At 50.4% G+C, this 22,389-nt stretch overlaps 9 protein-coding genes across 9 annotated transcripts; 3 read left to right on the top strand and 6 right to left on the bottom strand.

Annotated features, from left to right (window-relative positions):
• Positions 1-332: 332 nt before the first annotated feature.
• On the bottom strand, positions 333-1,673 carry IAR55_006787 (uncharacterized protein; the record flags this gene model as incomplete). The annotated part of the gene is made up of 2 exons (XM_066949866.1): positions 333-1,358; positions 1,623-1,673. The coding sequence occupies 2 exons, from the start codon at positions 1,671-1,673 to the stop codon at positions 333-335; spliced, it is 1,077 nt and encodes a 358-aa protein (XP_066799558.1).
• A 657-nt stretch (positions 1,674-2,330) lies between these two features.
• On the bottom strand, positions 2,331-3,547 carry IAR55_006786 (uncharacterized protein; the record flags this gene model as incomplete). Its single annotated transcript, XM_066949865.1, has 9 exons — positions 2,331-2,380; positions 2,433-2,475; positions 2,538-2,684; positions 2,751-2,844; positions 2,904-3,043; positions 3,105-3,178; positions 3,240-3,321; positions 3,401-3,432; positions 3,499-3,547. The coding sequence occupies 9 exons, from the start codon at positions 3,545-3,547 to the stop codon at positions 2,331-2,333; spliced, it is 711 nt and encodes a 236-aa protein (XP_066799557.1).
• Positions 3,548-3,924: 377 nt separating this feature from the next.
• Positions 3,925-6,405, top strand: IAR55_006785 (uncharacterized protein; the record flags this gene model as incomplete). Its single annotated transcript, XM_066949864.1, has 10 exons — positions 3,925-4,142; positions 4,253-4,334; positions 4,414-4,534; positions 4,651-4,748; positions 4,857-5,153; positions 5,275-5,502; positions 5,569-5,694; positions 5,765-5,930; positions 5,994-6,016; positions 6,088-6,405. The coding sequence occupies 10 exons, from the start codon at positions 3,925-3,927 to the stop codon at positions 6,403-6,405; spliced, it is 1,677 nt and encodes a 558-aa protein (XP_066799556.1).
• A 410-nt stretch (positions 6,406-6,815) lies between these two features.
• On the bottom strand, positions 6,816-8,273 carry IAR55_006784 (uncharacterized protein; the record flags this gene model as incomplete). Its single annotated transcript, XM_066949863.1, has 5 exons — positions 6,816-7,290; positions 7,403-7,548; positions 7,659-7,709; positions 7,764-8,020; positions 8,168-8,273. 5 exons carry the CDS (start codon positions 8,271-8,273, stop codon positions 6,816-6,818), a joined length of 1,035 nt encoding a protein of 344 aa, XP_066799555.1.
• A 1,030-nt stretch (positions 8,274-9,303) lies between these two features.
• IAR55_006783 (uncharacterized protein) lies at positions 9,304-10,260 on the bottom strand (the record flags this gene model as incomplete). The annotated part of the gene is made up of 1 exon (XM_066949862.1): positions 9,304-10,260. The coding sequence occupies one exon, from the start codon at positions 10,258-10,260 to the stop codon at positions 9,304-9,306; it is 957 nt and encodes a 318-aa protein (XP_066799554.1).
• Positions 10,261-10,904: 644 nt separating this feature from the next.
• IAR55_006782 (uncharacterized protein) lies at positions 10,905-12,289 on the bottom strand (the record flags this gene model as incomplete). The annotated part of the gene is made up of 4 exons (XM_066949861.1): positions 10,905-10,932; positions 10,995-11,234; positions 11,315-11,990; positions 12,052-12,289. 4 exons carry the CDS (start codon positions 12,287-12,289, stop codon positions 10,905-10,907), a joined length of 1,182 nt encoding a protein of 393 aa, XP_066799553.1.
• Positions 12,290-12,778: 489 nt separating this feature from the next.
• IAR55_006781 (uncharacterized protein) lies at positions 12,779-14,102 on the top strand (the record flags this gene model as incomplete). The annotated part of the gene is made up of 7 exons (XM_066949860.1): positions 12,779-12,886; positions 12,970-13,232; positions 13,302-13,419; positions 13,529-13,607; positions 13,694-13,759; positions 13,834-13,920; positions 13,978-14,102. 7 exons carry the CDS (start codon positions 12,779-12,781, stop codon positions 14,100-14,102), a joined length of 846 nt encoding a protein of 281 aa, XP_066799552.1.
• Positions 14,103-14,482: 380 nt separating this feature from the next.
• IAR55_006780 (uncharacterized protein) lies at positions 14,483-16,280 on the top strand (the record flags this gene model as incomplete). Its single annotated transcript, XM_066949859.1, has 6 exons — positions 14,483-14,759; positions 14,928-14,984; positions 15,146-15,255; positions 15,419-15,677; positions 15,894-15,958; positions 16,101-16,280. The coding sequence occupies 6 exons, from the start codon at positions 14,483-14,485 to the stop codon at positions 16,278-16,280; spliced, it is 948 nt and encodes a 315-aa protein (XP_066799551.1).
• A 314-nt stretch (positions 16,281-16,594) lies between these two features.
• On the bottom strand, positions 16,595-22,126 carry IAR55_006779 (uncharacterized protein; the record flags this gene model as incomplete). Its single annotated transcript, XM_066949858.1, has 20 exons — positions 16,595-16,718; positions 16,798-16,892; positions 16,955-17,220; positions 17,351-17,597; positions 17,657-17,725; positions 17,781-17,867; positions 17,925-18,280; positions 18,342-18,494; positions 18,561-18,672; positions 18,731-19,158; positions 19,211-20,056; positions 20,113-20,261; positions 20,319-20,578; positions 20,641-20,775; positions 20,831-20,905; positions 20,958-21,057; positions 21,112-21,227; positions 21,280-21,792; positions 21,846-21,987; positions 22,053-22,126. 20 exons carry the CDS (start codon positions 22,124-22,126, stop codon positions 16,595-16,597), a joined length of 4,347 nt encoding a protein of 1,448 aa, XP_066799550.1.
• Between the last annotated feature and the right edge of the window lie 263 nt (positions 22,127-22,389).

Here is a 22,389-nt window from a genome sequence, read left to right as displayed (position 1 = left end):
GATCAAGCTGTTTGGATCCAAATGCATTCACACAACTCATGCAGCTGGATTCTTTCCGTTAAAAGTTATATCATCGCAACACTGCTTCGACCAATATGACCAGGGTATATGCCACACTCATGACAAAGGTTGAAAAAGGGAACGGGAAGAAGAGTGGTGGTAGGCAAACAAGTAGAAACAAAGGTGTCTGTCAACGTAAATGTCCTGATGAATATAGTTGATAGATGAGTTACCCGTGATGGCCACGAGGAGAGGTGTGAGGTTGGTTCGAAACAAATACAGGATGGTGGAATGGAACGGAGGAGAAAAGGGGAGACTGAAAGTATGTATGATCATACGAAAAGCGCCATAAGACCAGCGGTGAAGGTCAAGCCGACCAATGCAGTCATACCCGCCACACCGCTTTGTCCCATGAACACGCTCTGGGCGCCAGACGAAGAGTTGGAAGTCGCGTAAGCGCCGACCTCGGACATGATAGCGTTGACGAAAGCGGGACCACAGGTACCGTTGATGGCGGTCCAAAGAGCGGATTGTCCTCCAAGGATGGGAGACTGCTTGAGACCGAGAGCGTAGGGTACTTGGGTCTCCCATTGAACGTAGGCGACCATGACCTCTCGGGTACAGGGAGTGCAGAGCGCCTTGGAGTTCATGGAGGGCTGGAGGAATAGGAAGGGAAGGTTGGTCGACTTGTACGTGGTAGCGTTGGGAGCAACGATAGTAGCCATGTTAACGGATTGGGCGGCACGTCGAGCGAGGACAGTGTCGACGACTCGCTTCTTGAGAGCAGAAGCGGATGTGCTGATCTCAATGTAAAGATTTTGAGCGGCGAGCTGAACGGGTGAGAGAACGCTTCCAGTAGCGGCAAAGTTGACAAGCAAGGTGTTGTTACCAGCAGCGGTGCCGTTCATGGCAGCAGTGGAGTTGGCGGATCCGGTAGAGTTGGAAAGAGACTCTGAAGCCACGATGCCGTTGATACAGTAATCCTGGTTGGAGGAGTCAATGGAACAAACGGCGTCCTTCAAAGGGTTGACGACGTAAAGGATATCGTACAGCTCTCTGACCTGGGCGTTGTAAGCATTCGCAGAGGTCAACTCGGCGTAACATTGGGAGTAGAAGTTGGCGAGCCATCCTCGGATTGTGGAATCACTGCAGCCAGCGTTGGTCTTGCAGATTGACGCGAGGGTGTAGTTGATGTCATCTTCGGAGAGGTTGGTGGCAGCAGTAGGGGAGAAGGAAGCAGTCGCGTTGATGAGAGGAGTCACGCAAGATGCGAGCGTGGCATCCGAGTTGAGAGTGGTGAGGAAGGTGGAACACGATGAGGTGATGTTGGAAGGGATGAGGACTGTTGTGCCGTTGACCTAGGTGGATGGTAGGTTGTCAGTGATTGGCTTCGTTTTTGTTGGTGTATCAGTGACCCCTTTGACATCCATCCTCTCTCATACTGGCGGCGGATCCTGTCATTCTAGCCCCACGATCGGACAAGAGGGTCGATTGGGCATGGCCCATGCCCTATGCTCCCCGAGTACTCTTTCTCAGTGGATACAGAGTTCAAAGTCATGCATCCGTCCCTCCAGTCTCCTTTCCCGGCCAAGTCTTTCATCCCATCATGTTCAATCACTCACCGCTGCCTGACTGAGACCGGCCAAAGCGAGACCGAGGACCGCGTACTTCATGATGCTAATGTAGATGATCTATTCGGAATCGAAAAGGGATGGTAGTGATGATGATTGATCCTCGTGGATATGGACGAACGGCGAGATTCGATTTGATGGTTGATTTGTTTGTCTGATTATGTGAACTAGGCGAATGTCGTGATGCCTATAAGAGTTCTCAATGAGTGTCTGTCGTTGGTCGAATGAGTGTGGTTGTCGTATGTTGTCGATTGTCGATCTCGAAGATCTGTTCGATGTGAATGTTCTTGTTTGGATGTAATGTTCTGGAGGTGATGAAAAGATGCAAGCAGTCACAAGAGGTGAAGAGGAGTGTCGAAGCAATAAAAACGGGGGTGCTCCGTGTCCCTTGGTGAGGAGGCGTTGTTGTGAGGGTTTCCCCCCTTTGTGTGTTTTTCTCCTCGAGTGTGGCACTTTCCTCCCGCTCTCACCCCAGCCAAGCCCCCGGCCTGAGACCTTTTTGGGATTTCAAGACCCTGAACATGAAACACAAACATGCTGTGGCAAAGTCGACGAGTTACCCCAAAACCCACGTGGAAGACATGCGTTTCATGAAAGGAGGTTCGGATCTCATCTCTGGTTAAAACCATGCATGATGTTGGACAATAGCAGATGTCCATTACCAGAAATGACAACGTAGCCAAAGACATTCTGTCCCAATTATCGACGTTGCAAGGCATCCTCAGTGTACCAGTTCAGGCCGAGAAGGGCTACAAGATCATCAGCGGGGTGTCTTTGACCTGTCAGTTACGATGCACTCACAAGGCTCTTGCAATGACATGTGTTGGTAACCCAGCACGGCGAGCTACCGTACCTTCAATCAGTACAACATGATACAACCGTCATCCTCAAGTTGACAATACTCACACCACCTGGATCAGCGGCAATGTGATATCCAGTTTTCAGGGGTAGATCACACCACCTCGCGATGAAGCAACGGGAGAAATGACCATGAGAGAAGATGATCACGTCCGAGTAGTCGATTTCCTCGGGAGTAGCAGCGGTTTTCTCGGCCTGAAAGTATATCGTTCTGATCAAGCCTGTACCGTCTTGACCTGTACCGACGAAGGATTCACATACCTCTTCGTGGATAGCTCGGACTTTCGCAATGACCCTATCAACCCGGTCACTCATCTGCTGAGGAGTTTCTCCAGGTGTTTCTCCAGGTGGACACCTGCGTCAAATCATAGTGTTCAGCCTTCGGGAATGCAAAGCGCGGGATATGACACCCACCCATCATCCCAGATACTCCAATCTGGCTTCTCCTTCTTGATATCCTTCGATAACATCCCCTCGTACGCTCCATAGTCCCACTCTCCAACATCAGGTTCCGTCTGGAACTTGCAGTTCGTGGGTTTGTTGTCCCCAAAGAGCTGCGATTTCAAGCGGATATATTAGCAGTGCGGAGATGGGGATAGGAAGGAGGACACTTACCAGCTCAGCAGTCCGCTGAGCTCGTTGACGTGGGGAAATGAGGATATGTCGAAGATGTTCGGGGTTGATGAGTTCTGATAATTATGTCAACGTATGTTAGTCAATGCAAATTGAGATTCGCAAAACTCAACCCACTGCCATGTCCAATGACACGAGGTCCCATCTCTTCGACAATTTTCTCTCCGTTCTCGGTGAGTGGGATATCGCTGACACCGGTCTGATAGAGTGGTTGAGTCAGTACATCAGCAACGGAGGGAGTTGACTGAGCGTCAGACAACGTTAGACGGTACACATACGTGTCTGCCATTCAAAGACCATTCAGTCTCACCTGTTCAACGTAGCTCGAGTCAGCTCGCACCGCCCTCATACCGTCAACCAGGATAGAGAAGCTCACCATGACGGATGAGATACACTCGGGGCATGCGTCTTTGACCTTTAACCATGTTGTGTGTTATTTCTGAGCTATGTGAAGTGGAAAGGGGAGACTGGGGAAATGGAACTGACTTTTGTCTACGTGAATGTTCTCGGTCCGAAAATGGAACGCATGCCGTCATCATACCTTTGTTGGTACTCTAAGTGGTGCTCCCAAATAAGGTGAACCTGTTTGTTATCGATATCTCGCTCCGAAGATCTACGGTCGACCTGGTGTTTTTCGTGGATCGGTCATATCCGAGGACCGAGCAACGAGGAGGGAAAAGTGAGAACGCATGACTTGCTAAGCACGACATAAAGTGACCGAGGTGATGGAATTCTTCATAACTCTTGCATTCCCTCTTCCTCTCAAGGTGTGCAGATAAACGAAGAACACGAGAACCGAGTCATGTCCTCGATACCAAGACCAGAAGCGGGGGAACGACAATTCCTCCTTCCTGCTGCCGAGAGAGACTCAGCCAATATCTCAGAGGAGGAGAATGGGAATTATGGAGCTGTCGACGATGAAGCTCAATTGACGCCTGTGGGTCCACCCAAGGTCGAAAAGCAACTACATCACAAGAAGTTCAGCGAGATATGGGCCATGTTCTTAGGTCTTGCGTTTGCGTGAGTAGTGGTCGATTGTCCCTTGATCCCTCCTAGTCGGTTCAGATGAGAGCAGCAAGGATTCTCATTGACGTGTTGCTGACTATGGTCTGGTCTGTCTTGCCCTACAGAGTCTTCTGCTCGGCCCTTGGAGCTACGATTGTTGCCAACTTGACGATCGAGATTGGATCCTATTTCCATGCCGGCTCATTGGTACGTCATTGCTGCAAGCTCAGACGGGCATATGCAACGTGGTTGGTCGGAAGATAGGAGCTGATACATGAAGTTTCAGTCTTCATGGCTTGGTACGGCATTCTTGATCGGTCTGACAGCTATGACCCCACTGTATGGTCGTCTGGCCCAGGTTATGGGTAGGAAGGGGGTCATGATTCTCGCCTTGACACTTTTCTTGGGTGAGTTCAGAACCTGGGGGTCATCGCTTGCGTATATAGCGACAAATGATCTTCAATCGGCGTTATGCACTTCAGCTGCGCGTGAATTGTGTCCTGATGTGTTCCTTTGCCTTCAGGTGGTACCATCATGTGTGCTGTGGCACCCACGATGGGGTTCATGATAGCTTCCCGAGTCATCGCCGGTGCTGGAAGTGGTGGACTGTTGACAGTGACGGTGAGTGCAAAGTAGACCGTGGGTAATCGTCACGTCACTCTTCCTTTCTGCCTCAGTCCACGTATCTGATCCTCCCAATCTCGTGGCTGACTCGTCGCACGACGTCAGGCGATCATCATCTCCGACCTCGTCTCTCTAGCGGACCGAGGTCTCTATCAAGGTGGTATCAACCTCCTTTTCGGCGCTGGCTCAGCATCAGGCGCAGTCATAGGAGGATCCATTGCAGATCATCTTGGCTGGCGAGCGGCGTTCTGGATCCAGATCCCACCGATCTTGTTCGCGTTCGGTATGGTGGTCTGGAAAGTGGATGTGGACAGGGAGGATGGGGAGGATACGGGTGGTGTGACGGCTTGGGAGAAGTTGAAGGGGATTGATTGGGCTGGTAGTGCCGCACTGGTGGTTGGGGTGAGTGAAGAGCCTGAATCAGGAATTCGGCACGCTTGTGTACTCTGTGCTTGGAACTCACGGTCGGACAATGAGAGGCTGAAAGAGACTAAGCTGACAATAAGACCCCGACGGCCTGTAGATCTCTTCGTTCTCCATTTTCTCTTCTCTTCTCACATCGTCTCACTACCCCTTCAAACACCCTCTCCCCCTCTCCCTCTTCATCATCTCAATCATCACGCTCCCCGTCTTCTTCCTAATCGAAAGGCGGGCCCTTCATCCGATTCTACCGCTTTCGCTGTTGACCCGTGCGCAACCGAGTCTGGTGTTGCTCGCATTCGCGTTGACCACCGCCACAACCTTCTCAAGGGTAAGTGAATGATTCCCTTGGCTTCATGCGCCGTCGAGACTCGAAACTCACACAGCGGTATCTCAGCTGTACATGCAGCCCGTCTATCTGCACGTTACACGAGGTCTGAACGGCTCAGAAACCGGTTTGCTTCTGTTACCCAGCTCCGTAGTAGGGGCAGCATCCTCATTCTACGCAGGATGGCATATGCGTGTAAGTGAAAACTATGTGTCACGATGTGTATGCGAAAATCCTGTTGCTTACGATCCTTTGTTGTCACCAGCATTACAAGGAGTACAAGTGGTTCCAGGCGATCATGTCTCTCGTCCCTTGGATCCAGGCATTCTCTATTCTGGTCGGGTGGACACCCGAGACCTCGATCCATCGATTGTGGAGTGAGATGGCTGTCGGTGCATTGGGTGGTGGTATGACCATCACCACGTTGTTGAGTGAGTGTGGCGAAGATTGCTTGCTTCATTGACGTGTTGATCTAATGAGAATACATTCCGTAGCTTCCTTGATCGCCTGTGTTGAGGTGAGCTCCATCAAAGATCGACTCTCACCGTGCAAATGGAACGTCAAAAATAACCTCCTATCTCCCAATAGCCATCCGAACTATCACTCGCCATTTCCGCATGTTATCTCTCCCGAGCGATCGGTCAAGTCATCGGAGTAGCCATATCCGCCTCGATCCAACAGTCCATCCTCCTCAAATCGCTCACGTCGCGATTCCCCACCGATCCGACCTTGGTCAGGAGATTGATCCAGGAACCTTCGGCGATGTTGCCTCTGCTGAACGCGAGGGACGCGTGGGAGGCCAAGTTGGGGTATTTGGATAGTATCAGAGGGGTGTTTGGGTTCGTCGTTTCGGGTGGTATTGTTTTGAGTGTTGTCTGTCTGTTCATCAGAGGGAAGAGACTTTGATAGTGTCTATCTGGGATCTGGGATATGGGCTTTCGTCAAAGATCGAGACATTACGGTCATGGGTGGTGAGGAGATCAAGGGGAACGTTAGGCGAGATCAGTACCACTCAGATAGGATAGAATACGGTACACAGCTGGGAGAGGGAAGATCGTAGTTGCAGCTAGAATCCTAGACTAGACATTCGGAACTGCACATGTATGTCAAAAGTATGTCTGCCCACTTGAAGACCAGCGATGCCAATCGATCCTACAAGGAACACCCATCAGTGCCGAACTGATGTCAAGCGCATTTGTAACTCTGAACAAATCAAAACAACAAAGCTTTCATGACATCTATTCTCGTTCTTTTCTTTTCTTCCCCCGATAGATAACAGTCCCTCCATTCATCGCATCTCGCAACTGATACCCGACCTATCTCTTCTGGAACAGATACTTTGCCACACCCCACGTATCTCCTCCGTCCAACGCGAAAAACTCCGCACAGGCAATGAAGAACACTCTGAACCTATAAAACGTTTTCCTCCCTTCTTCCTCCCCCAGAGCAGCTATCAGTCTCTTCATCCCCTCTTTCCCGTTCTTGTCCTGGTTGACCAACCAGCTCTCCAGCGTCTTGGAGTAATTCGTCCCGTTGACCCATTTCGAGTGGAGTAACAAGACATCTTTCTGAAAGTAGTTGAAGAGATCGAAGGAAGGCATCGTACCTCCGGAAAAGAAGGTTTGGGCCATCCACCCGTCGTCAGATTCGAAATGGTAGGGTTGGGATCTGTGTGCGAATATGTGAATGTAGAGGAGACCTTGGGACGCGAGCCAGGTTGAGACTTTCTTGAAGAGCAATGAATACGCTTTCATGTGTTCGAACATCTCGATCGAGAGAATGTGTGTGAATCTGGGAAGTGGGTCAGCTTGGGCTGAGTCAACGAAGTGCTTTTATGGGAAGATTCGATCATGGGATCAAGGATGGAGATACAGTCAGACAACAAAGCGACCCCAACACTCACTGCCCTTTCTCCTCAAAGTCATACACATTGACATCTCCGGTTATCACCTCGACATTCACAAAGCCCTTTTCAGCCGCGACGGAATCAATGTACTCCTTCTGAGTGCGAGAGTTGGATAACATCTTGATTTTGGCAAGAGGGTAGTGCTGCAAACGGTGGTCGACTTGAAATTAGCGATTTACTCGCCTAACAAAGGGGCTATCACTCTCTGCACTGGCACCACCAGTAGTGACCGACTTTTGGATGTCACACTCACCTCTGCCAGGAACAGACCCAGACTTCCCCAGCCACAACCCAGATCCAAGATCTTCAATCCTTCACCTTCCTTACCCACCACACCCCCATCTTCTTCCCTGCCGACACCTCTCAACCCTCTGCCCAACCTCGCTTCCACACAATAACTCTCCAACATCTTGTCCTCCGCTTCTGCTAGAGTCTTGACCCCTTCTGGCCATATACATGACGAGTACTTCATCCTTGGCCCGAGACAAAGACTGTGAAACGAGGTGGGCACTTCGTAATGCTGTTCGTTGGCTTCGGACTGATGGATCGCGATGGGTAGATTGGATAGTTCTTGGATGAAATCCATCTTGGCAGCATGATTCGCGGCGAAACTTCCTGTGAGTGCGGACCACAGTGAGAGGAAGAGGAGTCAGTCAGCATGTGAGTCAGTCATGAGAGTCCGGTGAGTGAAGATGGAATGCACAAGCGTCCCCCCCCCGAACCATGACAGGAAGCGTGGGGATCACATAGGGTGAGACTGACCATGGTCGATCTCTCTCAATCGTTTCCTACATAATTGCCGGATGATGGGACGCAGAGCTGCATCTGGGATATAACCTTTGTCGATGGCAGAGTAGGCGTATTCCATGTTGGCACTGATGGGTGGATGTGTATGAAGTCAAAAGAGATAGTGTAGATGTATTTGAGACCAAAAAAAGGTGATAACATACATTACATCCCAGCTTGTTCTCTCGATTATCACCTTTCCGATGATGCTGTCACCCAGGCACGATCGAACGCAACCCACCCGAAATATACGAGTACGAGTAGCGTTCCTCTGATCCCCACGTGTGAATCGTTCGAGGATTCCACGGTGGGATCTCAAATCACAACGAATAGCGATAAGTTTATGCATACGCCAAGCTGACCACATCCTGCTTTGCTCGCCTCGTATATCCACCACAACTATTTCGGTCAACGCTTACCCGTCGAGCTCGATTGGCCCTCGACCGAAGGGGCCCGACTACGGGAACGTGGCGTTCGACCTCTTCTAGGAGTATTCGTTCGGCTCGCTCGTGTTTGGCTTGTGGCGCGGGACGCAGCTGGTGGATTGCCGGATACAGATGATCTGGTCGTTGCTACCGTATCGATACTCTGCGCCTGGTGTCTTGGTCAGATCCTTCCATAGTCCGGGTGCGACGTTGTCGTTTGCTCACTGTTGGCTCCCGTGTGCTTGCCTTGGCACCTGTCTGATTTCTCGTCCTTGGTCTTGATTCCTTTTCTCTAGGTGTTTGCGTCACCCCTCGAACTCTCCCTTGCTTCATGCCTTGGCCGCTGTCTACCGGTGGAAGTGGTGCTGTCGGCGGCGACCTCATAGAGGGTACGTATGCTGGGGGTTTTGGGTATAGGGAGCGATCGTACTCTGGTCGCAACACGTACAGAGCCACGGCAGCCAGGAGATTGGGATAAGAGATGGTCTGACCTTCCACCGCCGGATCAATGACTCGGTGATCGATCGACCTGGAGATCCGAATGAAACCCGCCGGCATCCACTCCCAGACATTCGACATTTCCCAGCTTGTCAAAACGCAAAGTCGACACTTGTTGAGACACATGCGGATGTAGATCTACGACCAACGTTTTGTGTGGTGTAGTGATCAGTCCATATCTGGCTCGAGTCACCGAAGGAGAAGGCTTACCTGTGTGGCTACAGGTGCCCATTTGCCGTGGCCCTTGATCCCACTGACTGTCACTGGTTTGACTCCGCTTTGGCCTTCACACAAGACCTGGTAGACTCGTGTCCCTCCGTGCGCGACAAGATACTCATCTAGTCCTCGGAAATCTTCCTCGCGGAGGACAGAGGGTAGTTTGCTTTCGCCTTCGATCAGAATAACCGATTTACCTTGCTTTTCCCAAACGTAGACTATCTCTCCGATACCCGATTTGCTGGCAGGTGAAGGGGGGTGCTTCTTTTTTTCCGATGGTGCGAAGGGTTCGTTAGGATATGGTAGGCATCGATAACGAGAGGGGACAGAGTACTGTGCCTGAGCCTCGACTTCTTGAAGGAATGCTACTACTTCGGGGCCGGACACGAATGGAAGTACGGGATGATTGAGAGCAGCCCAGCCCCATTTTCTGAGCTCCTCAGTGGTGGAGTCATTCGTCTCTTTTGGTTGGATGTACCGGCATTGCTGAATTTGAGGAGGAATACCGTGTAGGAAGGTAGAGGATGGTGTCCCGTCCGGGTCGCCATTCTGCTCATGTAAGAGTCTGTTTACTCCTTGAGCCGGGCCCTGCAATTGCAAGCCTTGCATGACCAATTCCCCATTCATCGCCACACCTTGCGGATTGTCCACCGCCCTCGCATGTCCGTGCGCCACCTGCATCATCTCCTTGCTCACTGGCACATCACCCTTCAACTGATTTCGGATAGGTTGCATTATCTCCTCGATCATCGCATCGTCTCCTTTGAGCTCGAAAAAGCCTCCAGAAGCTTGAAGAATAATGTGGTCCGAATACGAGGGTTGACGGGTGTTGACCGGGGCCTTTGTCCTATGTATTGCTCGGAAGGTCGGTATCTGCGCTAGTTCCGCGTTGAAGTACTGAGACACTGAAGGGCATGATGTTGTGGTCATGACGTAGACGTCCGGGATCAGACAGTCGCTTTGGAATTGTGAGAGACGTGGATGGTAGGGGATGGAAGAGGTAGAGGACGCAGCAACGCAAAGCGGAGCGTGGGAGTGAGGTAAACCAGCTGTCAACGCGATGTTGCGGCAGTGTCCAGGATTGAATCTCGCACGAAAAAGCTGCAAGTGGTTGGGTTTGACAGTCTGGTGGATCGTTGGTTTTGTTCAAGGACGAAACAGCTCACCCGCAGATTCTTACAGTTATATGAGAGAGAGAAGAAGCGAAACGTATGGATGAGAGAAAAAGGAGTCAACAGTGATCATAGAGGCTCGACCACGCCCAATGACCCTATATTTGACAGTAGCTCCTTACTACCGGGCTGAAACAAGCGCATGGACCTCCTCCCCCTTGTACAGTAGCCTACAGTACACAACAATGCATGACCAACGCTCGACCAATACGATCTTTCGACTCATAGTTGTGGTGTGATTTGACATCTGATGCATCAGGTAGCACCAAAGAGGACTTGTCGAAGACGAACGGAAAGAGAAAGAGGATATCGTGCCACCTCTCAAGAATGCGAAAGGGTTGCTTCGCTGCCATTGAATTACGAGGCGAAAAAAATCGCGACAAGGTGAAAACCGATTGACTTTTAACGCTTGACCAGCTTGCCTTGGTCGCTTCAATGATGACGTTCAGCGACCGGCAGACATCGCAGTAGCAGAGTCATTTGGACACTCACTCTGTGTAGCACGCGAGAAAGGCGAGAACAACGTTCTGTTCGTCGTCTAACGTGAGATCCCTACGGATAGCGCGAAACGTTTGTTTCCTACCGCCCACCCAAGCAGCGTTTTGAAAGTCAATAATGGCCCAACCTCCTCCAGTCTCGTCTCTTCTTCGCATAATATGATGCCCCACCAGAGCTTTATGAGCAACCTTTGCTTTTTTGTGGAGCTCATCGTACATGTCGAAAATGCGTTGCCTGCAGTAAATGGAATACAATCACGTTTGGTATTCAGCCTTCAGTCCTCACGACAGTGGGGATTGGGGATGTGGACGTACAGCTCCTGAACGGCGAGATAGCACAACGAGTAGTCGTCGTCCTCGTATGGGGGCGCGACCCGACCGACGTCCTCTAACAGCATAACGTATACCCAAGGCCTTCCATCTCTCTTCGCGGGATCACGATGGATGAACATGCCGTAATAGTGGGGAACGATACCACCTTGAACCTCTTGAAGATGCTCTCGGTAGAACCTGTCCTCGTGATAAGCACTGCTTTCGGCGCTCGAAACCGTATGAGGGAACAGCTCGTTGTAGTTGTAGTTGAGATAGTCAAAGTAGACAGATTCGTCCGAGTCGTATCCGTCCGAGCTGTCAACAAATGAGTCCGGACTCATGATCTTGACGATGACAGGGATCCGCTCGATTATGTTGTCGCATGTGTGAAGCTCCCCGCTAAATACATCCCACAGTCTGCCCGTGCGAATGAACCGCTTGCAAGTGACATTCAGACTTTTTGATTTGTCGAGCGAAAGATCGATATCAAGGGAGTCCTCCGAGTCGTTACTGACGAGAGATACGCGCTCGATGATGTCAGCCTTGCTTGATGCTATGGTCTTAGTTTCGTGCGCGCCAAGAATGACGTGCGTGGGAGGTGTCGAGGGTTTGTCGTCAGGGGAGATGATCGCTGGGGCAGTCTTGATGTGGTCAGAAACGTCCTGGGTTTCGGAGAATGCTACAGCGCAAGAGCAAGTCATCAGACGAGAAAAGTTGATACAGTATCGTCTTCTGCTCACCTGAGGTCGAGGACGGTTCAGAACTCCCGGAGCTCATCCATTCGGCGTGGGGTGTAGCAGGATTCGGGTAGCGTCTGAAGACATGGCCAGCGAAATCGTCACGAGTCAAGTCGTTTCGAGTCTCGGGTGGGGGTTCGAGCATATCGATCATGAGTGAGTCACGTGCGTTGAACTTGCTCTTGATATCGTCATCAAGAGGTCGGGATTCAGGATCAAGGGCGTTCGCTTGAGCCTGCATGCTTGTGTGCTTGTGTGTTTTTGGTGCGACAGGTCTGGGATGAGGATTTTAGGAAGTGTTACAGAAACAAGAGAAGAGATGGAAATGAATTGGAAAGAGAGATGTAGTGTTTGGGTTGTGTTTGGATCTTGTCTGCTGCATCGCTTTGCCCGATCACACTGTACTTGTGTGCTTGTGTGCTTGTGACGACAGAAGGGACGCGGTGACACGGGGATGACTGTCGGTGAGAAAAGGGGGGGCGGGGCGATGTCCTCAACTTGTCAAACTCAACTTGAAACAAGAGACACACCACGACTGCGAAAGGACCATCGCGTTCCTGAATAGATACAGTAGTAACATTCATGTTACGTATTCGTTTTATCTCCGCTTCCTCCCCCTCTCACTCCGGCCCTCTCGGTCTCCTTTCTTTCCCCTTGGTCATTTGATATCTATCATTACTGCTACTGCGTCATCACCCAGGTTCCAAGGACAACAAGACCAAGTGGAATCATGGCAAACACCGACGTGATCATGCCCGAGTCATCTTTGACCGCAATGTCAAGGAGACAACATCTAGCCAAGACCTTTGAATCGTATCGCGCAGAGCTGGATTCGGACGTATGTGTCCACCATCCTCACTTCCGATGAGTGCAACGAGAACGATGCGATGACTGACGACCTCTGTTGTTTGGAAATTCCAGAACGAACGTAGAGAACGACTCATCATCCTGTCTCGATCCATCACCCAACTATCGAAGAAACTCATATTCCACCTGCATCGAGGAGCCACCTCTCTCGGTCCGGCAAAGGAGAAGACTTTGACGGAAGGGAGGAAGAAGGAGAGGGAGATATGGGTGAATTTTGGCAAGATCAGGGATGAGTTGAGAGTTCGTGGAGCGGGGATGGAATCGGACAAGGATGAGAAAGCTGGGAGGGAAGCCTTCTGGAGATGGAATAGGCAGGTGTGAGTTCATGGCTGTCGAAACTGCTTTTCCGGCTAAATCGAGGTCAAGATGTTGATGTGGTTTGATAGCTCTCCTGGGCTGGAAGAATATATCGAGGGTCTATCGTTCTTGTGGTACCTCGAACATGGGACACTGATCCCGCTAGAAGAGGTACAACAGACTTTATCTGACGAAGCGGGTGAACCGGTAAGCTTCAACTCAAAAGTCCCAGGCGTTCCTCTGCTAAATGCGTTGCTCCTCACCTGTCTTTCTTCCCCCTATCGCAACGTTCCGTACTGCATTAACTCCCTCTCAGCTCGTCGTGGTGACACCCGAAGACTATATCCTAGGCATGTCAGATCTCACCGGCGAACTGATGAGATATGCCACGAATGGTATGTCTGATCGATGCTTTTCCTGCAATTTATCGTTCAGATAGTCAGTTCTCAACTATAAGCTGATCAATCATCCTCATGTACAGCCCTCAGTACTGGAGATCATGGGACACCGCTTGCTGTATGTGAATTCGTCCGAACAGTCAAAGCTCGTAAGTCCTCTTTCACGGTCAGGGCCCCCACCTCTAATACAAGGCATGATATAGCTGACTGGTGTCGAACATAGATTTCGATGGCATCTCTCCACAAATGCTGTACAAGCTCTCAAAGAAGCAAGATGAGACGCAAAGATCGCTCGAAAAGATCGAGAAAGGTCAGTTGGTCGTCATCTGCCTGGTCAAGCATCAGCTGATGTGCCCCACGAGCACAGTATGTTACGCGCTGCGATTGCGATTGATCGAGTTTGCCGACCGACCGGAGATCCTGGCGCAGATGGCGAAGAGAGCTCTGGAGGATGCAGCAGATAACGAAGGCGGTGGAAGAGGGGACGAGTAGATATTTGAGCGAGGGGCCGTTGGAAAGGGATTAACGACCATTCCCATGGCGGAACGAGAAGACGCATTCACTTACAAGCACCGCTGTCATCAATTTATCATATTTCCATCTCGCATTCATCCCATCACATACAGCACATTATAAGCATGCATTTGACGATCAAGCGCTCGTCTATTGGGGTATCTGAGGTTGAAAGCTAATAATCTTTTCGTTGCCACGCCACGATTCAAGTTAGTTGCCTAATCCAGCGCGTCGAGAGCAGAAGTCGCCGTCACTGCTCTGCACCACACAGTCAACTCACCTATCCATCTCCACCAACTTTCTCTCCTGTCGACCTGATTTTTTATCTACGACAAATTCCCACCACGTCGATCCGCAAGATGACAGTGATAGATACCGTCAAAGCAGCTTTCTCATCTGACAAACACCACCAATCCACCACCAGCACCAGCACCACCACCACCAGCACGCCGACACCCACCACCGCTACTACCCCGGCCCCTCCCACTCAACCCAATCCTGCAGGAGCAGCTCCGCCCACGCCGATCAGTCCTGACGCCGATATGAGCTCGAAGGGGACTCCTGCATTGTCGGACAAGCCGGTCTTCGACGCTGAGAAGATTACGGTCATCTTCGTTCTAGGTGGTCCAGGTGCTGGTACGTTTGAGTCAAGCTTTGTCTCACCCCGTATCGAAGGGTGTATGTGCAGGTAGAGATGGGGGCCTCATACACGCGTGGCTCCCAACTGCGATGCGAGCAGACCGACGGCCAACGATCGAGGAGCGTTTTGCTCTGCACGGCTGACCTTGAGCTCACCTCTCGTAGGCAAGGGCACTCAATGTGATCGTCTCGTCAAGGATTATGGCTTCAAGCATCTTTCTGGTGAGTTTCCGTTTGTCCCTTACATCCATCAAGGCCTACCATATGCGACTTCCCGCCTCACACTCCCCTTTATTGACGGGCGCGTCCGGTCCTGGTTGCCAAGCTTCATTGTCATCTTATCTGTTCTGTCCATCTCAAGTTGAATCTACATGTACTCCCAGCTGGTGATCTCCTTCGAGCTGAGCAAACTCGACCTGGTTCGACCTACGGTGCTATGATCAAAGAGTATATCACGGAGGGAAAGATAGTCCCCATGGAAGTTACCATCAAGGTGAGTGAGAGAGAGTCCCCAGTCAGGTGATCTAGAAAGTGGAGTATCAGCTAACATCTCCCCTCCCTATTGTGTTTCCTTTTTCTATCTGATATCACCGCCCCAACCTACGATCACCATATGACCGTCCCACGACCACCCCCCTTCCGACCCAACGAAACAGCTCCTCGAGAACGCCATGTCCGATACCCTCTCTTCCCCTCCCTCAGCTCCAGGCTGGGAATCATCCCACGGTCGGTTCCTCATCGACGGTTTCCCGCGAAAGATGGATCAGGCACTCAAGTTCGACGCGGCGGTGTGTCAGTCGTCGTTCGTGCTTTTCATCTCGACGACAGAGGCTGTCATGTTGGAGCGATTGTTGGAGAGGGGTAAGACGAGTGGGAGAGACGACGATAACAGGGAGAGTATCACCAAGAGGTTCCGTGAGTTTTCAAAGTCTTGCTGAATTTCCATGCGTGGTCGTTCGGAGAGTTGCGCAAACGATGGGAGAATGCACTGTCCACGTCTGCTCGTTGCCTGCCCCGTCGTGTTCTTGGTTCTTCAACACAGATTGATGCGGGAAGAGAGACGAGATGAAGAGTCTTCTTCAGCCCAAACCCACTTGAACGCTGACTGACGTCTGTTCCCTCGACAAACAGGAACCTTCATCGAAACCTCCATGCCTGTGGTGGACTACTACCGCAAACGAGGCAACGTTGTCGAAGTGAGTCTGTGGTATATCTCTGCCATGCCATCGTACAGTCATCATGTCCTATCAATACGACATATCGTACCCATATTCGAAGACCATCAATTTCCTATGATTCAAAAGCATGATCAAGACTGACATGCACCCCTGTTCCCAGATCGACTCTTCTCCACCCGTCGACGTGGTATATGACAAAGTTCGAGTAGAGATTGATCAGCGACTCGGTCTCCTTCCTGGCGCAGGATCCAGGACTTCAACCACGAACACCACCACCGACACCACCTCGACCGCTACTGGGGGAATCGCTCCTCCTTTGCTTGAGAAACCCGTCGTATAGGTTTGACTGAATTCGTGTGATATGATTCAACCGGATTCAGATCATGTTTGCCATTTCTCGATATGAATACAATATTATATATATAGATATAAGTTTCGAGGGATGGGTTGCGCCAAAGACAGACGGACAGACGGATGGATGCATATTGTTGTTAGTTCCAAAATCGACCTAGCATGTACTGCAGTGTATATCGTTACATGACGTTATGGACCACAATCGATATTGGGTCATGGAAAGAACGAACAGGGACCGGAAGAAAGCGAATCATGCAGAGATGTATTGATGAATGAGATAAGAACGAATGTAGTAAGGGACTAGTACACATCGACAGCCATAGGTATATGATCTGACAAGCGGTCTTGTCCTGCTCTGTAAGCAGTCTCGAACAGGAGAGGTTTCTTCCGAGGTAATAGAGGAGCGGGTGTAACAATTGATGCGCTGAAGTAAGACAAAATATAATAAGTATTGTATCGCATTGTCTGTTATGCTATGTGCCTCAGACAGGGGCCACACTCACAGGGAAGTACCACAAGCGGGTGCAGGTGTACCCATGATGATACATTCTGACACTCCTTGGATCTCATCTTTCTTCGAGAAGAGTGAGGCGTCGAACTACCGTGAAGGAATTGTCAGCGACTTGCCCGATTCATCTTACCCTGTTACCGGATACGCACCAGATGATCTGTAGTCTTCTCGAAACTGGCCAACATGAGAACCGAATCCTTCATCTTCTGAACACCAAATCGCGTGATACCCAACACTTCTCCCTTGTAAGTCATGACATCACCCAATAACATGACGTGTCTGGGATCGATTGACATTCCGTGGGAGCGCATGGTAGTCTGGATCTCGTTGTAGATGGTCTGACGAGCTGCTTCGATACCAAGGACCTTTTGGGTTTCCATGACGTGGTTGGTCTTGGTTTTCAGGCCGTCGACACCTTGAAGAATTGAAGAAGAGGAAAAGGAGCGACTAGTCAGCACAGGCGGTGGCGGTATTCCAAAACTCGCAAGGTCAAGCGCTACGGCAAAGCGATAGCGAAACGAAGGAGAGGCTTGAATGGCACATACCTTCCGTGCCCATGACCTCTGACAAACCGTAACCAGTCACCAAGAGCCTGTGTATACTCTCATCCTTCTCATCCTTGGTCACTACACCTCTGTCAACTGCCGGAAGACCCTTGACCTGGACGTAAGGGATCGCTCTCTTGAGGTACTTCAATCTTTCGTAGATACCGAGAGACTTGTTGTCCTTATCTTTGGCGGGTTCGTCGATCCATAATCTGATACGAGAAGTTTTGACGGCAATGTGAATCGACTGCAGGGAAGGGATAGTCAGCAAAGCATCTCCCCGGTCCACTTGTCCGCGGCACTCACACCTTCGGGAATCTTGAGTTTGGGTGCAGCAACCAGAGCCCATTTGATTGATTCGAGGGTGATCTCAAGCTGCACAAAGCTCATTAGTGTATGCCCCCCCCCTGAGACTTGCTACGAGACCTACCTGTAGTCGTCTGACGGCATCCATATCTATATGTATTTCGATGTATGCGTTCGCATTTGTCCAGCTCTCTTCGATGACAGAGGCAATCTGAACGTCGCGTCAGCTCTTGTCATGTGAAAACTGAAGCACTAAGGCGCCACCCACATCACCCAAGACAGTTCTCTCCACTCGACCCTTGACTATCCTCGCCGCAGTTTCACTATCCGGGATAGCCATTTCAGCCGTGATGATGGGCGTACTAATAACCTTTGCAGCGTTGATGATCTCCTTGATTCGAGGTACACCAAGTGTGACGTTCATGGATGCGACACCAGCGAAATGGAAAGTCTTCAAGGTCATTTGTGTACCTGGTTCACCAATTGACTGGGCACCGACGGCACCGACAGTGGATCCTGGCTCGATCTTCGCTCGGAGGTATCTGATGCGACAGTCTTCCAAGAAGAAAACAAGTTGAGCTTCCGTCACTTTGTTGGCATTCTCCAAGACAGCTCGGATCGCAGCTGAAAGATCAGAATATAATTTAGCTTAAACATGACAAGTGATACTCTCGTATGAACTCACGGTCATCAGACGTAAGCAGATCCTCATACTCCTCTGCCATTGCAGCATCATCCGCATCTGGTATTCCTCTCGCCTGTCTCTGGATGACCATCGCTTTCACGATCTTGTCGACGATGAAATTGTATGTGTTCTCCCTGTACTTCGTGTGACATCCTGCCCATTCAGTTGGAAGCGCGGGTATGGGCAGAGGAGTCGGAGGTTTAACCTTCCTGCCTCTACCACGCTTGAAAGGTTGAGGACTGGGTGGGACTATAGATTCGGGGTAGATACGACTAGCTATCTGTCGAACCTCGTAAGGGTAAAGAGCCCGACCACTTCGTCCAGCAACACGCTAAATGATGGACAGATGAATCAGCGAAGGCAGTCGGAGCATAACGGGACAAACTTACACATGCGTGAGACCAGCTCCGCACATACTCGACAGGGGTCGCATCTCCCTCCAGACATGCAGGGTCCAGCATATCATCACCATATTGGAACTGCACAACTCCGCCGACACTGTTCCTCACACTGAGATCGTAATGAATGCAGAGATCTTCCAATGCCTTCATTAACCGACGAGCCATATAACCGGTTTCGGCGGTTTTGACCGCAGTATCGACCAAACCTTCTCGACCACTGATAGCGTGGAAGAGGAATTCGGTAGGAGTCAAACCGGAGAAGAAAGAATTCCGGACAAAACCTTTCGAAGGCGGGTTCTTGGACTTCTTCTTGAAGTGAGGCAAGGATCGATCTTGGAAACCGTTTGGCACACGACTACCGGCAATGATTTGTTGTCCGACACAAGCGACCATTTGAGCGACGTTGATGACGGAGCCTTTACCCAGAGATCATCAGCGATGTCCGGTCTATGCTTGCACCCCACTCACCTTTAGATCCACATGTGGCCATGATGAGTGGTGCGTTATGTCTGCTGAGCTCCTGCATACAAATCTTTCCGACTGCTTCTCGAACATCGGAAAGAGTCTTGGAGATCTTTTGCTCTAGCGTGGCTTCTTGGTCGCATCCCGGCGCATTCTCCAACAAACCTTTTTTCGCCAAGTCGATGAACTCGTCGCACATGACATAAGCCTTCTCTACTCTTTCGTCCTTGCTGGCATGCAAAATTGGACCAGGTATGACATCGTTGATACCTAGCGAGAAACCGATATTAGCCAACCATCGAGCGGCAAGCTTCGCTAGCCGGTTCATCGCAACGGCTGCTTCTTCCGGTCCATAGTCGCGCATGATGACACCGAAGACCGAATTCTTCTTTCCGTCTCCAACAGTGTTCTTGTCGAAAACGCCACACATGATTTCACTGTTCTGAATGACGAGGTAGCCATCATTCGGCGACATGTCTGGTATGAAACGATCCTCTTTGGCGGGGTCTACTTGCGTCCGGCACTTGGCTTCGAGGTTGACTAGAACTTTGGAGTCTTTATTGGGTCTCATGAGTAAGTTGAAGATCTGCTTTCCGGTCCACATTCGAACGGGCTTCCAGATGACAGGTGGAGGTAAGTCGATATTGAGGACACCATCGCCGAGGTACGAGGCGATCTGTGTGAATTGCTGTCGATCGTAGAAACGGTCCCGTCGAGATAGCAGGTATGAGGCAGTAATGAAGTCTTGGATAGCAGCGATGATTGGCTCTCCATTACGCGGTGTCACAAGATTCTTCTTCACCGACATCAGCTCCAACGCTTCGGTCCGCGCTTCCTCGGTCTGTGGTACGTCTGTCGACAAGGTCAACAACCTTCTCTTTGCTCTATCCAACGTGATGCAGACTCACGCAGATTCATCTCGTCTCCATCGAAATCGGCGTTGTATGGGTTGCAAACACATTCGTTCAATCTGAACGTTCTCCACGGTCGAACTCTCACTCGGTGACACATGATTGACAGCTTGTGTAAACTCGGTTGTCGATTGAAAAGAACAATACTACGGTCGCTTCAGTGTTAGTGCCGAGAAGACGATTATCGCAGGAGAGTCACTCACTCTCCATCTCTCACATGTCGATGCACGATGTCTCCTATCCGCAGATCTCTCGCCCACCGCTTGCGACTTTCTCTATCCTTCATGACATGCAAAGCGATTCGCATCGAAGGAGCTCCATTCTCGCCTTTTCTTTCCAAAACATTTGCTCCAGGATGTAACCTGGAACCATTGATAATGGCGTCTCGCATAGCATTCATATTGTAATCGGTTACCCGTTCAGGGTACGACAGCTTGACTGCGACCTTCTCGGGCACAGCAACCTGGAAGACGGATCACGCAGTCAGCAGCTTGCAACCATCGTTGGAAATAACATAGGGCCTACCTCATCGATTCGCAAGTTGGGATCCGGCCCAATGACGGTACGACCTGAGAAGTCCACACGTTTCCCTGACAAGTTTCCTCTAAAACGACCTTGCTTTCCTTTTAATCGTTGTACAAATCCTCGGATAGGTTTCGCCTGAAAGTCACAAGGGGTCAGAATCTGTATTAATCGATACGGACGATCTACTCACGCCCATCTGCTGTAATCCTGGCGCTGTGGAATTGATATATAACGCAACAGATTGGCTGAGAGCTTCCCAGTTCCCCTAAAATGAATTTAGCGGCTCTATTCGCGCTATTTACATCCGGAATACTCACCGTGATCATATCAATACCTCTACCCAGATCCATCATGAGAGTGAGGACATTGTTGAAGTTAACTATCTCCGCCAGCTTCGCTGTCAAATCATCCTCGTTGCTGCGCCCGCTTGGATCAGCTGATACCCGCTTGGGATGGCGTAAGGTAACTCACTTTCCCGCTTCGGACGCCACGGATGGTCGAATGCAAGGCGGAGGAACCGAGATGTACTGCCATATGTAATCTTCGGGGCGACCGACTTCGGGATGTAATGCCAGGAGCTCGCAATCCTGCATCTGAAGTCAGCTTTCGAAAGTTTTGCAAGACTAGATACATGCTCACCTCTGCAGTGACTCGTTTGAAAAGCTCCAATACTTTCAACGGATTGAGATCGTCCACTGCCTTACTCAGATGAGTCGCTACCGCTTGATTTTCCGCTACAGCCGACTTGAACGTCGCCATCCACTCATCCTTCAGTCCTGCCATCTTTGATGCTCGAAAGGGTTCATGACTGATCTTCAACGCTCCCGATTTCTTGACAACTCCATTGGGTGCTCCGCAATAATAACAAGTGGTTCGCTTTTTGCACGCAGCAAGAACCGCTTTGGATGCAGATTGTCGTTGAAGAGATTCGATATTGGGCCGTCTAAATCGTTTGAGGAATGCAGCGCGTTCGTTAGGAGGAAGGAGGACTCGTGCGCAGGTTTTGCAAACGCAAGAAAGCATGTTGATGGTAGGTCGAAAGTAACCGATGTGAAAGACAGGGAGAACGAGTTTGATGTAGCCATAATGTCCAACACATTTAGCAGCTTCTTCACCACATGTCAAGCATTTCTTTCCTTTCTCATTGGGACCCTACAATCAGAGTATGAGCTATACGTCCCAGTCTGTGGGACTGGTCAGCTCACCATTCGCCCATCTAACGGTCCATCCGGAGCGGTTGTTCTCGACCCATCTTCATGGTTCTTGTACAGCTCAGGTACGCTAACCTGTACTTCGGAGATACGAACGATATCTTTAGGTGTGAATGGTTGGAATTGAATGTGTTTGCTGTGAACAAAGGGTGCAAATATCAGCTTCCAGTGCACTCTCTACCCCTGACGATGACCACTCACATCCTTCGAGGTACATCAGAGGTGACATAGCGTTTCTCATTTTGATCGATGACGGTCTGATTCCAAGGATCCATATTGGGCAAGCTGTAGACTGGTCTAGTCGTCAAGCGTTCTCAGGCTGAGGAGACTGAGATGATCCGGTCCGGAAGCCTATGAGAGACTTCCGGCGTGGCGCTACTAGAGGTCCAAACGGAGTATAGAGAGAGAGGACTCGTCGATTGTTGCGATGCTGATGATAATGGTGTGAGTGTAAGTGTTGTGATGAGGAGGATATTGTTACAGGTTGCACAGTGTTCAAAAGTCGAAGAAATCCAACAGGCCACCAATCATTTACGTA

Source organism: Kwoniella newhampshirensis (genome assembly GCF_039105145.1).
Source record: "Kwoniella newhampshirensis strain CBS 13917 chromosome 10 map unlocalized Ctg14, whole genome shotgun sequence".
Taxonomy (NCBI): domain Eukaryota; kingdom Fungi; phylum Basidiomycota; class Tremellomycetes; order Tremellales; family Cryptococcaceae; genus Kwoniella; species Kwoniella newhampshirensis.
Note: the sequence above shows the minus strand (reverse complement) of the source record. Positions and strands in the feature narration are given on the sequence as shown.